The sequence below is a fragment of the Hipposideros armiger genome, unplaced genomic scaffold (assembly GCF_001890085.2).
Source record: "Hipposideros armiger isolate ML-2016 unplaced genomic scaffold, ASM189008v1 scaffold_47, whole genome shotgun sequence".
NCBI lineage: Eukaryota > Metazoa > Chordata > Mammalia > Chiroptera > Hipposideridae > Hipposideros > Hipposideros armiger.
In genome coordinates this window covers 2,239,076-2,254,205 of record NW_017731397.1, presented here as the reverse complement: position 1 = coordinate 2,254,205, position 15,130 = coordinate 2,239,076, and the positions used below count along the sequence as shown (strand labels likewise).

General features: G+C 43.4%; 1 protein-coding gene across 5 annotated transcripts in view; it reads left to right on the top strand.

Moving 5' to 3' along the window:
• JAZF1 (JAZF zinc finger 1) overlaps window positions 1-15,130 on the top strand; it is a 311,176-nt gene that overhangs the window by 248,809 nt on the left and 47,237 nt on the right. For all 5 annotated transcript variants that reach the window (XM_019639904.1, XM_019639900.1, XM_019639901.1 and 2 more), the window contains exon 3: window positions 13,320-13,516. In XM_019639904.1, the coding sequence (XP_019495449.1) occupies window positions 13,324-13,516 (193 nt within the window). In that variant the 5' untranslated portion in view covers window positions 13,320-13,323. The remainder of the gene's footprint in view (window positions 1-13,319; window positions 13,517-15,130) is intronic.

Here is a 15,130-nt window from a genome sequence, read left to right as displayed (position 1 = left end):
ACAGACATATAAGTTGTGAAGGGACAGCCCACATATAGAACTGACTTTGCCCCTAAAAGAGTTTTACTGCCGAATTGGGTCAGTCCATTTCAGGAAAAAATGCTATGGCCTCCATTCTGTTCCTGCACAGCACTAATCTACTACTCTGTGTATAAGTGAGTCACAGTTTGAATGAGCAGTTGGCCTTGTAATTGTATTCATGGATACATGCAGGTTTCTGTGTGTGTAATATCCTTGCCCCACTTTAGGGACAGCTCTTGTCTTGGATATAGCTCTCTCTCTCAGATATCATGTTTATTGTCTGCCATCTTTGCACCCCGATTCTCTGAAAATGGATGAGGTATGTGCCAATTGAGTTAGAATACGCCTTGGCTGGGATATTAATGGAAATATCAGTGGATTGGTGGGGAACAGAATATGTAAGTCAGAGTGACAAACTTTCAGCTTATGTGTCACCTTCATCAGTGGGTGGTGAGGAAGATTTTAGGGATGAATCCATAAACAGCACAGCAAGAGTGCTGTGACTCATTTGCGATGGCTCTGGTGAGCAGAGTGGATTAAAAGTGGCACTGGAGGCACATCCCTGGCATGAACAAACCCTGCCTACTTAAAATTTCCTGACATTGAGAGTCCTTGGCCATCTCACTTGCTTCTTCTCTATCTCAACCCAGAGTTTCTTTAACCAGGGTACCCCATCCCCTGGTGCTGGAGTCACTTGTCCTCAGCTGACTGTCACCCAGCCCAGTTGGTCAGAAGAGTTCATTGAAGTAGAAGGTCATCTGTGGACTGCATAGGTTTCACCCACAAATAATATCTTATGTAGAAATTATCTAATCGGATGGCTGTTACATTTTTAACATAATTCCTGGGTGAGAGTCAGGAGCATAGGGTCAGCACCCGTGGAAATACCTAGACTTTGAATGGCCTCCTGACACCTATGGCATATTATGTTGAGCCAACTGCTTTTCATGCATTTATCTAATGAGGTCTGGACAATAACCCCCACAGAGGGAGGTGTTAGGGTTACCTCTGTTTTATGAATGAAGATCCTAAGACTAAAGAGGGTAAATAACTTGCCCAACCTCGAATACCTAGTAAATCAGAGTAGGAGTTTGTCTCTAGAACCTAGACTTGCAACGACCAGGCTGTGTTCACAGCCATTAATGATACTGAACTAAAACTCCAGAGACCCTGCATCTAATTTTTTTTCTTTAGTTTTTAAACTCCTCTCAGCTTAAGGGGAGAATTATGCATCGTCTCATTAGCAGTTTACATGGAAACCTCAAATAACTCATTTAATTAACTTCCAAAGGAGGCAAAACAAGAAAACTCAAAAGCTATTTGTAGGTTTGTACCACAAAACCTCATAAAATGCAACTTCTTTGTTTTGTTCATTGGTTTTTACATGGACGTCAAATTAGCAATGAAAACCATGTGTAAGAAATAGCCAAAGTTATTCCCAATTAGATGAAAGTAGAAAAGGAATGGAAAGGATGATAGAGAGTTGCCAAGAGTGGGATATTCCAGTTGGCCTCCAAACTAAAGATTTGTGGGTATAGTTTTCAGAAGTGGTTTTTATTCTTGGCATTGGCCATGAAAAAGACCATGGTTTACTCTATCCAGGCTAAAGTAAATCAAAATTAATTGCTTCACTGATAATTTATGCTGACCTGCGGCTTAAAATAGTGGTCGCTGGAATCTGAACCAGAGCTTTCATTAAGGTAGATTAACTATGTCATTCCTTAGTTGTGAAAAAATACCCAATATTTATTGGGAATATACAAAGTCATGGTATTCAGGAATGGGATTGTGTTCATTACTGTAGTTATTCTGCTTCCGTGCATGAATTTCATTTGAGTGCTAAAATTCTGGAAAAGAGATTATTGGTTTAAAAAAAACAAAAAAAACTCATTTCTAAGTACTATTCACGGAATAGCTACTTGTCTTTGAATGATGCTGTTCATGAGGATGTTTGCGTTGGTCTGCTCTCCAAGTCGCCTGTGGGGCGTGGGGCAGGTAGCAGGAAGCACCCCCACCCCACTCCCCTGTGTGTCCTGCTGTAGGACACACAGCTCCTCTCACCTTCCTCCCAGCTCTTTGGAGATGAAAAGCTCCTGGGTTTGGGTGCTCTTGTATTTGACTGCTTTCAGTTTGCCTGGCATATTGCAAATGATTCCTCCTAAATTTAATGGTTCAATTTTGACCAACATTCCTTGAAATTGAATTTTTAGCTATGGCAATGATAGAAAATAAAGTTGGGTATTTTTTAATAACTTGTATCTGGAGAATAATATTATACATAGTAACCACATAGTATCACAAACAGTATTTTATAATATACACATGATTGCAGGATAATGACAAAATCAAATGTTATGGTATAGCTTCTCTGCATCTCAAAAAAAATGTAAGTAAAATTTTTCCTATATTGTTTGATAGTTGTAATCTCAGACTAAAGAGCAGTCATTCTTAAGAAAGGATTATTTTATTTCCAAGATTATGTCCTTTCTGTATTTTAGGTTAAAATGATTTTCCCTTGAAAAAGAAACTACTGATGGTCAATGGTAATTAGATAAGGCACACCACTTGGCAATACAAATTGGCAGCTCAATATTAGTTATTAAATAAATATGTTTAAGAGTTTTAGACTATTCAAGCTGTACTATATCATAAAGAATATAAATTAACTGTAGTTGCCCTTTAAAAAAGGAAGAAATATATATATATAATTGTTAAGAGAACAGATAAGAGGAAGATCACCTCTTATCTTTTTTTCCTATCTCCTTCTTTTTTTCCCTCTCCCTGGTCCCAAAATTAAAGTGAACATTTATAAGCAAAATTAACTACAAGGTCTGATATGAAATTGGCTTGCCCTCATGTTAATTTATTTTGTCAGATTACACCAGAACTTCTCAAAGTCCAGGAGCTATATTCTTCTGTATGAGTCAGATATAAACTTAGTAAAGAAAAGATAAAAGAAAAAATAATAATGTCTCACTTACTGCAATAAATCTGTCAGTTTGGGTTTGGAACCCAGGAATAAAATCTGATTCATTGGCTGGGTAATTCAAAATTATGCCTACAACTCAGGGGACTATCGGATGAAAATCACACATATAAGAAACCCTTATAAGCTAAGTGCCAAGCTGATCTGATCAGATGGTGTGGGGTTTTTCCTCGTGCTGATTTTAGTTTTATTATTTAGCATTAAAATTTTAATAGCAACATGTTAAAAGAGGCTCAGCATTTTGGTGACACTGCAAAAAATTTTTATGGCGATTCAAACTCTACCCCATAGGCCTCAGATCATGAAGTCAAAAACAGCTCTGGGATGAGCAATGAAACATATGATTGTTCGAAGCATTACTAGGTACTTTCCGAAATTAGCGTTATGTGGGAGTCCAAATTTTCTTTTGTCTACTGAAAAAAAGAACATTTCTTAAGGCCCCTGATTGCCAGAAAAGGCCTCTCTGTAATGAAGGGACGTGGACAAGCGATTACTCCACTTGCGGCTTGCCGGTCGTGTTTCACTGGCCAGCTGTTTTAACCAAATACCCCTTCAACTTCACTATGGCTTTAAGTTGCTGCTAAAATGAGAAAACCCGCCCCATGAATTTATTAGCAGATGTGCCTTCTGAAAGCCATCATTACTTTGAGACCTAGAGCAGCCAGATCCTCTGACATGTGGGCCACACATGATCGCATGCTGAAATGTGCCCCGTTATTCCCATGGCCATTTCCCACGGCCTTGATTTGAATGTCCTGAGAATTGTTTGGTTTCCTCACTTTCTATCCATCCTCGTCCTGGATTGTACATAGTAATAGTCAGAGGAAAGAAAACTCCATTGTGTATAGGTCGGACTCTCCACTGAAACGATCGGTTGTGTCCTTGTCAATTCAGAAATCCCGTTGTCAAGAGCTACACGTTACCAGACTTAGGAGCGTTTGGAATCTCATGATCTATCTGCCGGCTCCCAGCAGCTTTCCTCAAAGGCTTTCTGGGTTTCATAAACTTGTTTTCACTGAGAAATGGCAATGCCCAAAGGGCCACTGAAAAAGCAGAAGAAAGCTTTTGAACTTCAGATGAAGTAGTTGGACGTGGTGTTTTGTGCGGGGTCTGGTTGTGGACCACGTCAGAGCCTTGTGCAGCTTTGTGAATCTCAATTGAAGGCATAGAAAGATGTCTTTTCATCAGCTGGTTGTGTGGATGGTCACCTGTTGCCTATCCTGCTAGAAAGGCCTTCTACAATTTGGTTCTTCTCAAGAATCCAGGCAGAGAAGTAAAGAGGAGGTGCATGGACTTATATTATAGATGGCCCTCTGACATGTTATCCCTAGGGAGGAGAACATTCTATTGTATTCTAGCTGCTCTAACCACTTTTGTGAATTTACCTATGATTACAGCAGTAGTTAATAAATGCATGCACTATCAGGAAATGTGGCTCTTTGCTTTCAGAATCAACCAAACTCATGATGGCAGTACCCTAAATTGAGATATGAGCAAACAATCTGACAAATATTTAAATAAAAAATATTATTACAGTAAAAGACACCATTACTCCTCCTCAAAATACTCCACCTCACTTCAAACACACTTATCCCATTGTTCTTGCCACTTTCTGAAGCAGTTCTGGAAGTCCTCTTTCATGAGTGTCTCTCTGCCTCACTTCAAACACACTTATCCCATCGTTCTTGCCACTTTCTGAAGCAGTTCTGGAAGTCCTCTTTCATGAGTGTCTTTAGATGGCTGCCATGGCTGCCTCGATGTCCTGAATCATTTTGACTTTGGGGAAGAGCCAGAAGTCGCACGGTGCCAGATCCGGTGAATAAGGTAGATGAGAACACACTGTAATGTTTTTGACAGAAATTGCTATAAACCAGAAGTGATGTGTGACACGGAGCATTGGCATGATGGAGGATGATTTACGGCACAGTTTAAAACACACCTTCTCGGGGCCGGCCGAGTGGCGCGATGGTTAAGAACTCGCTTGGGACGCCAGAGGGCCCCGGTTCGGATCCCACATATGAGGGCCAGTGACACTGCCCTCCACAGCTAAGATGCTGAACAACAGCTCAACCTGGAGCTGGGCTGCCATGAGTCGCCGGCGACGGCGTAGGCTGCAGCCCCTGTGGCAGTGGGTTGCCATGGGCTACCGTGTGTAGCCAGCAGCCAGCATGAGCGGCCAGCAGCCGCAGTGAGCGGCTGTCCAGAAGCCGGCGACTGATCTGCCTCGCCAGGGAAGAGCGCAATGATGGTGCCAACTTGGGCCAGTGAAGCAACATCCTCCACAACTAGATTGAAGAACAAAAATGACAGCAACTTGTCTGTTCCCCTTCCCCCAATTCCCCAGCACTGTTCCCATCCCCCCAATTCCCCCAATAAAAATCTTTAAAAAAAAAATTAAAACACACCTTCTCTCAACCGTAGCTCATACCCAACTGACTGCACCGAACAAGTTGAAACTTGTCACACACTGTTTCTAAGGTTTGACGCGCCACTTCCCATATTGAAGATTTCTGCCTTTCAATTGGATGACACTCAGCAGCAGCATTCACCGTATTTGTTGATCACAGCAGAAACGTTCCATGTCACACATCGCTTATTGTATGGCAATCTCTGCCAAATAAAAACATGACCATGTGTCCTCCTCCACCTTATTCACTGAGTCTGGCACCATTCAACTTCTGGCTCTTCCCCAAAGTCAAAATGACCATGAAAGGAAAATGTTTGGAATCGATTCAGGACATCGAGGCAGCCACGACTGCGCAACTAAAGACACTCACAAAAGAAGACTTCCAGAACTGCTTCAGAAAGTGGCAAGAATGATGGGATAAGTGTGTTTGACGTAAGGGGGAGTATTTTGAGGGGGACTAATGGCAATGTGTCTTTTACTGTTATTTAAACATTCACCGTATGTTTGTTTGTTTGTTTGTTGTTTTTTTTAAAAGATTTTTTTATTGGGGAATCGGGGGAAGGTGAACAGAGAAGTTGCTGTTGTTTTTGTTCTTCAGTCTAGTTGTGGAGGATGTTGCTTCACTGGACCAAGCTGGCACCATCATTGCGCTCTTCCTGGGCGAGGCAGATCAGTCGCCGGCTTCTGGACGGCTGCTCACTGCAGCTGCTGGCCACTCACGCTGGCTGCCAGCTACACACGGTAGCTTATGGCAACCCACTGCAGCAGGGGACTGCAGCCCATGCTGTCGCCAGCGACCCATGTTAGCCCAGCTCCAGGTTGAGCTGTTGTTCAGCATCTTAGCTGTAGAGGGCAGTGTCACTGGCCCTCATATATGGGATCCGATCCGGGGCCCTCTGGCATCCCAAACCAGTTCTTAACCATCGCGCCACTCGGTCGGCCCTCACCGTATGTTTTGATTACACCTTATACTCACTAATTCAGCACATAAGTAATCAAATTGATAACATTAACTGTCAGAGATGAACAATTTCTGAGTTAGCATTTTCCAGAACAAATGTTGTTGACATCCAATGTGTGTATACCAGGAACCTGACATTTGCCAAGCACAAAACGCTAAGCCCTGTCCCAAGTGCTTTAAATAGATTAATGCACTTAATCTTCACAACTTTATAAGCTAGGCTCTGTCCTCGTCACCATTTACAGATGAGAATGCTGAGACACAGAGAGGTTAGGTAACATGCCCAAGCTTACACAGCTGGAGAGCATAGGCTGAGATTAGAATTTAAACAGCCTGCCTGTAAAGCCCTCCCTCTTAATTGCTACTCTAATATTTTCAAGCTGCAGGCCATGACCTATTATATAGTAGGTCAGGAAATCAGTGTGGTGATCATGACCAGGATATTTTGTTATAATGAAATAGAATAGGAAAATATCAGCAATATATCACATATAATAATGGTTGTTTCATGAAGTTTTTGTTTTAGATGTTTACATAAAAATACTTTATCTCTGTGTCCAGATATGTTTTGTAATTCATAACTTTTCTAATTTCAGAAAGGTAATATGGTACAAATACTTCATATTACCTAACACTCCCTGCAGGGACCCCCTGCGTAGCCCCCTATAATCAAACACATTAATATTTGTGCAGTGAAGCATATGAATATTCACACTAATACCATATATAAAGTGCATAAGTAGGCTTTAAGTAGTTCACATCAGGGTTTGTCTCCCAATGAGTTTTGCTGCCAAACTTATTTTTTTTTAAAGCAAAAAAAAAAAAAACGCTCAGCGTCAGAGCTTTGGAGATTTCAAAATTGCAGACTGCAGACCTAATTATACATATGTATGTATAGGCTCCCAATAGAGATACATTTCTCACGATGGGTTGAGGTTAAAAAAAAGTCGGGAAAACACTGCACAGGGCTATTGCTGGAATCACTGAGAGCTGGGAAGGAAGCTAGAGGCGATTGGTGTAGTCCATAGATCCATAAACTCAAAGCTCCTCAATTTTAACAAGTACAAAAACCAGGGCCAGAAGGGAGAGTATTGGGACTCCCAGAGGCCACCGGCTTCTTCCTCCCAGAACGAGAGTCCCTGACACACAGCTTCAGCCTCTGGACCACACGCCCTCTCCAGAGCCTTATAATAAGAACCAAACCACACCAACGCATCTCAAAGTTTGGATTCTTTTCAAGTTTTTGTGAGAGAGATTCAGGTTTCGAGTGGTCACTTCCATCACTGAGTTCTCCAGAGCCAGTGAAAGCCAAGTGGTTTTTTTCCCCAGCAGGACACTTAGGCTCAGGTATTTGGCTGCAGAGTGAGGTGGCAGTGGGGTCTCTGCCCAGGTTCCAGTGAATTCTGTAAATTTCCTGAGTTTGTGGTTGAAACTGGTCTCCCTGGACCAGCAGTTGACATTTCCCCCTGTGGTGTTATATTCATGTTTCCACGTTTAACATGTCAAACTGAATGAACATTGTGGTCTAAGGATTTAAAAGATTTATAATGGAGTCTTGAAAATTTACTTAAGGAATATGTACTTCCCCAAGCAATAACAAATATTACTACAAATGACCATATTAAATTAAAGTAACTTAGGCATTTTTGATTTGTAGGAAAGTTAAAATTAATCTACGGCAGTTTCAGTTTCAAAATGAAAACATGGCTTTGCCTGACCGCAGATTTCCAGGCTGTTAGTCAACAGTGAATGAACCCTCAGGTGACGTGTTTTTTTTTGTTTGTTTTGTTTTTTGCCTTAAGAAATATTCAGTTTTCTCTATGTGTAGGAAAAGCAATACCAGAAGGAAAATACCCTGAAAAATCAGCCATAGTTTTATATGGAATCCTGGAGACTTCAAAAGTTCTAGCAATTTTTTTTTCCCATAAGCTAAGTGGTGAATACATGAATTGTCTTTTTATTATTCTTTAAGCTGTGCATGTACACTCGTGTGTGTGTGTGTGTGTGTGTGTGTGTGTGTATATACCACAATTTCTAAAAATGTTTTTAACTCTAGTCACAAATCCATAAAAATTTTTCCGTAATTGTCCTTTAATGAGATGTATTATTTTTATAATTTTGAAAAAGAGAAAAAGCCTTTCCTATCCATTCTTCTTCCTTCCCCGATTAGCTTCTTTAGTGAGTCGCCAAGGAGCCTGGTTCAAATGCTTTCTTTCCACATTAAATAGCTACAGAGTTTACTGGTAAATGTTTCATAGCTGATTCTTGGAGGGGAAATATTTGCCAATTTCCATGGCGTAAATACTCCCACCACGGCCAGCTTCAAGCTGCGAACATGACATCACTGAACAGAGCTGGGAAGAGGAGCAGTTGCCCCGTATATAATAATTCACCATTATATAGTAATCCTACCAAACAGGTGTGATATTAATGTAAATAACCTCAATAACATAGATAATAGTAAAATGGAGTAAAATAATTAAGAACCGATAAGCTTTGAGTATTATTGCCTTTGTTTTTAATGTACTTGTTTTCATTTCAAGTTCACGTACTTCCATTTTTAACGATGAGCATGTTCAACAACAGGCTCCCAAAATCCCAGCAAACTTAAAGTTCAGCTGTCACCAGCCAGTGCAAGCCGTTTCCATCACACTTGCTAGGTCAGAACAGTTCCCATTGCAAAGCAGATAGAATGCCGGGAGGCGGGCCCAGCCAGCCTTCCCCACATCACAGCCCAGGGAGGTGACAAATCCAGGGCCCCCCAGGAGCCAAGTAGCCCCACGCAGCTGCACTTGGCCGACATGGAGAGGATGAGGCCTTCTGCTCTCCCGACTGCCCCACTTCCAATACGTGAACCCCCAGGCTGATTGTGGCTGCATTGCCCCCAGCCCTAAGCTCTGCCTCCTTAACCCCTTTCGACTTTGAAAGCCATGACTCTAAAGCAGAAGCAAGAAAGCTCGGGGTTCTTTGCCATACCCATGGCAGCATGGTGAGCTGGGAGCCTTTGGTTCAGGCCCAAGGCTTGATCTCTCTGATGCCAGCTCTGCCCAGACAGCAAGGTGACCTGGAACAGGCCACGTGGTGCTGCCATAGCTCCCGGTTACCGTGAACAATGAGGGAGTTAGACTAGCTGATCTGTCTTAGCCAGGTTTCCTCCAGCTCTAAAACCCCACATTGGCTGTGATTGCTAAGAGCTTCAGAAAAGATGACCGATCATATCAAAACCCATTTAGAAAAACTCATCAGACCACAGAGTGACATGGCCTCCCAAGCCTGAACACCCTCCCAGCCTTGGGAATCCAGGGGGATCACATCTTATCTTGACAGTGAAAAGATCTGGGCTGTGATCTGTCAAGGACGTGTGACAGTGCAGCTGCCTGTGAAAATGGAAATGGTTTTGTCTGGTTTTCTGGTCAGAGCCAAGTTCCCTGAGTCTTCAGCTCTTAGCTGCAGGCACAGCCCTTACTCGGCCTCATCAGGCGCTTTGTAAACTCATCTCCCCAAGTGCTTCCTTGCCATTGGGAATCGCCCCATCTTTTGACAAAGAGCCAAATTGATGGAACATTGCTTTAACACTTTAGGGTTTAATAAGCACCAAAAAGTAGGTAAAGTCATGGTTCATAAGTGAAAGAGGGAGAGGAGCAGCTCAACATTGCCAATGAGAAATCGGTGGGTTTCAGGCGGTGCTCCCAAGGCATTTGTATGCCCGTGCACGTGTGTGTTGTCACCGACAATAAATGGTGCAGCTGTGTATCTTGGTGGGGCAAGGTTGCCGTGATTTATGGGTGTAGCTGCAAGTTCATAACCGCCAATCCAAGAGAGGAGGGTCGGGGGGTAGAAGGGGAGAAAGGCTGACAGAAGTGAGTGTGTGAGTTTCATGTGTAATGCTTTTAGTATGGTGCCTCGCTCTCTCACCTAGAAAGCACTTAGCAGATGCAAACCAAAAATAGATTGACGTCCATAGCTGACCAAGCGTGTGTGGGGGTGAAGGTGGGGGAAGCGTGTGTGCGTTATGGTTGTTTATATTTGTTTTATATCTGAGCTGCAGGAGGGTATTTATTTTACAGTAAAAAGCATTGATGCTCTCTGACCAGAGTGAGCAAAGACATGGAAACCACCCCCCCAGCTCCACCCCCCTTGACAAGAGTTTCTGTCTGACATGCTATGTGACTCAGAGCCAATTCCAGGTCGGCCATTGCACAGTCCATGCTACTCTAAGTGAGGCATGAACCAAGTGCTTTCAGAGCCACGAACACACAGTATGCCCTCCAGACACTGGAGCTAGCTAGGTAAGGGATATACAGGTAGAAGCACATTATGAGGCTTTATGTGATAAACGGTAACAGCTTCTCAGTTCTGAGTCCCTTCCTGTGACAGGCCCTCTGTGTCACTGAATCCTCGCCAGTCCTCTGAAGCCAACACCCGCATTGCCCTGCTCACCAGCAGGCCATCCTCTTAGACCCTGAACATTCGGACGCACAACATGACCAGAGGCCCCGTGGGCACTGGGTCTCTGCAGAGGGCCAGTGGGCAGAGCCACAGCCCGCCAGCCGGGCAGCGTCTCACCTGTACACAAGAGTGTGTTCTGATGCAGAGACGAGGTGCCCCTCGGGCAGGGGTGGGAACTGTCCTGGCGTAAGAGGAGGTGACACTCCTATAACACTCCACCATCATACTCCCCAGTTCCCCCCAGGGAGGTCACCGTGCTCAGGAAGTCCAAAGCTCTGGTTTCCTATCAGGCTTGTGTGGCTTTCTCATTTCTCCCAGTCTGGATGTGACTTACCGGTCAGGGGTCACTCTTATCATGAGGAGTGGTGCCTATTAGCATAGTTGACATATCATCTTAGCAGGTTGCCAGACTCATCCAGAGATCAAATTCTCCTGCAGAAAGGGAAAAAGATGTATGTTAACCCTTTACCTACAATTGTTAGTCCCGTTTTACAGCAAATACAGCTGAGGTGTAGAGAGGTTTATCGACTTGCCTCAATCACATGGTAAGTAACACAGCTGGGACTCGAACCCTGGCCTGCTTGACTCCAAGTGCCATGCTCTTAATGAAGATGCATGGTGTAGATTTTTTGTCCTACCCCACAGCAGACCTGTGTTTATTTGACGTTTTGAAACACGAACTTGAACTGCCTACAGTGAGAACAATGGGTCTTCCTGGAAGAAGCATCTGCTTAGCCTGTGGTTTTGCCTTCACCGCTTACCCCAACCCGAGAAGCTCAGCGCCACTCCAGTTAGTGGCTCTACTTAGAATACTAAAAGAAAGCACTCATTCCTTGCTTTTCTCTGAAAGCCCATATTTTGAGTAGAAATTTATGAGGAGGGGAAAAAAGCTGTTTTAAGAGCGGTAGAGCCAACTTTGCATCTGAAAATAAATGAGTACCCGGCTACCGAGTGCAAACAATTCTGTTTTGCATTGTCGTTCCTTTCTTCTTTTTACATCACCATCTTGTAGCACAAAACCGAAGGGCTCAAGGCAAAGCCGGCAGCTTTTACTACAGTTCAGTTCTGCGTATAAAATCCAGTTTATATATCTAGGTTGTAGTGCAGAAGCCATTCAAGAAATGTGCCATTCGTGTTCCAAGTATAAAAGCAGACATTTTAAGACACCGTAACAATATTGTAATATTGTTTCATTGGGTGTTTGATCGACCCTAAGCTTTTACCAGGCAATGGAACTATCTGTTGACTTCCAACAGTTCATAGTATAATGAAGACAAATGCTAAGGAATTTTGTAGGCAGACTGTGAAATGGGTTGTAAACGAGTCAAATACTATGTTTAAGAGCAATGGAATTCATCATGATGAACTGTATTAAAACAGTCAAAACACAATCGTTGGGGGGACAGGGTATGGAGAGGATTTGGGGGGCTTGGTTCTGTTCTGGTTTAAGCCCAGACGGTGGGCACAGGTGCCTGTTTCTTTACCTAAACGCTTTCATACACTCTACTCAGTAGGTTTTCTATCGCAGTTTCCAAAAATGCAACTGAAAAAGTCTGCCTGCCAATAATAGAAAAAGACATTTGCTCTTTTCATAAGCGATATCATTACATAGATGGTTTTGAATCTCATGGCACATGAATTTACATCATGTTAGATTGTACGGAGAGAAAATAGCAAAGTTTGAACATTACTAACCTAAGAGAAGTGTTGAAAGAATAACTTGGAAGGTTCCAGGGTGGCACTCTTAGGAAAAGTCACTTTTGCCTTTATAAGTAATGAAATCACATCAACAGATCTCTCGTGGCGACCTTCCTCCATGTCCTGCTCTTCCCCTTCTTGAATCTGCATGGGCAGATTTACTCGGTCATTCTGTAAATGTTTGCTGAAATGGACTTGGCCGTGTGTTAGCAACGCTTGTCGTAGGGACTTGGAGTCCTTTCCTTTCAGCTAGTGGCTAGGGAGACAAGACTTTCAGTCAGCCAAGAAAAATTGAAAAAGCCAAATAACAATGTGAGGATTCAGGATAGTAACAAAAAAGAATCAGTGGTTTCATGAGGCCATAATGTTAGGTGGCGATGAAGTGGTAGAGACAGTACTGCCGACCTGCCGCTGAAGGAAGCCCTCTCCACGTGAGAGTGGGTGGGGAGCTTTGAGAATGGGTGGGCTTTCTCTGGGTTAAAAGAAAGAGAGGAACTTCCAAGAAGAGGGCAAGTCTTGTAACTGACAGCACCAGTGGGCACAGATGGAGTCTGTGTGTACATTTTCCGCAAAGAGGGTTTGCCTAGGGAAGAGCTAGGCCTGACGTTGAGCAACCTTAAAACAGTGAGTAGAAGATGGTTTCATCGCGTAGGAAAAGGGAACCTGTTGTGAGTTTTGAGACCCGGACAGAACAAGCCCCCTTCCCAGGGAGGAATATCTGTCCAACTCAGGGTAACCATCGTAAGTCACCCTATCTGTAGATGGCCACAGTTACTTACCTGCCGTTGTCCCTTCAGATTCATGACAGACGCTGCCCGCCGAGAGCAGGAGTCCCTAAAGAAGAAGATTCAGCCGAAGCTCTCTCTGACCTTGTCCAGCTCCGTGTCTCGTGGGAATGTGTCCACTCCGCCACGCCACAGCAGTGGAAGCCTTACCCCACCCGTGACCCCGCCCATCACCCCATCCTCCTCGTTCCGAAGCAGCACTCCAACAGGTGAGTGGCGTGGCCCCACCTACCGCCTTGAGAGTGGGGGCCAGGGAAGGTGAGGGGGGAGGGAGGGACAGGCTGCGGACCAGGACAGGTGACAACTCAGATCCACCTCTTCTTTGACCTTCTACTAGTCTCTAGAGTTTGTTGATTCATTCATCTATTTATTATTGAAGAAATATTTATAAATTATTGTTTATGATACATGTGTGATAATGGCTTTGTAGATACTTTTTCAAGCCTTTACCATTTACTGTGTATGAAGTGATGTGATGTCTCGGGTTTCGCTTTTGGAGTAGACGAAGCAAGATGCCAGGTATTGATAGTTGTTGAAGCTAGGGGATGAATATACAAGGGTTCATTATAGCAGTCTCCCAAATTTTGCTTATTTATGTTTTTTTTTTCCGTAACAAAGACATGTGGAGTGGCTCCTGTGTGTCAGACACTGAGCTACAGTCAGGAGCCACAGGAGACCCCATCCCTCTCCTGGAAAAGCTTAGGCCTAGTGGAAGATATTGCCACACTCTTGTCTTCCCCTCCCAAATGTGGAAGCACCTGAAAAATAAAACAGGAGTCAGAGGTGAAGCTCAAAATCAACTTTATTAGTGAACAGAGCTAAACTGCAGAGTAGATCTTGGATCTGTAACCACTGGGCTTTTCAGCATACCTTCCCTGGATTTAACTTACTTCCCCAAGTGCCGTTATAAGCTTACCCTGGAGTGCGAGCAGACCTGAGTGCACCCTAAGCCCTCTGAGCATGCGTAGTCCCGCCTCCCCAATTCAGAGACCCAGTAAGGCATTGCTCCTCCATGGGCAGGAGTGAATAAAGATGGTAGTAAGAGGCTGGAAAGATCCCTCTTCTTTTTCCCATCTGAGAAGCAGGGAATGTATTTTCCTTCTCCCCAGAAGGAACATAGACAGGCATTAACCAAATAAATACACCCATAAATATGACATTATGTAGAAGAACTCAGTGATCTGAGAGCATCCAGAGAGAAGTTTTGCCCCATCAGGAAAGACTTCCCCTGAAAGATTAAATAGGAGTTAGACAGGAAAACAGGGAAAGGAGAGGCATCCAGCCAAGGGGACAGCATTGGGCAAAGTAACTCCCGTGGACTTTCTCGGTGTGTTTCAGAATACACTCACCCTTCCATATCCTCGGGATTGATCGTTTCAGCACCTTCTACAATGCTCAAGGCCCTTATATAAAATGGCACAGTATTTTCATATAACATAAGCACATCCTCCCATTCACTTTAAATCATCCCTCGATTACTTATAACGCCTGATACAATGTAAGGGCTGTGTACATAGATAGTTGTTATACTGCATTGTTTAGGGAATGACAACAAGAAAAAAAACAAGTCTGTACATGTTCGGTATAGACACGCCCATCAACTATTCTAGGCCTAACTACATACAGTGTCAATGTAACATTTTTTTTTCCGAATATTTTTGACCCATGGTTGGTTGAATCCATGGACGCAGAACCTGCAGACACAGTGGGCTGACTGTATTACTTTCAGAAAATAACGGATTCCCTCATAAGTTTGGGGAAATGATGCATTAAACAATGGTAAACTGGCTTTAATATACATTGTTATTCTCCAAGGGTAGGAT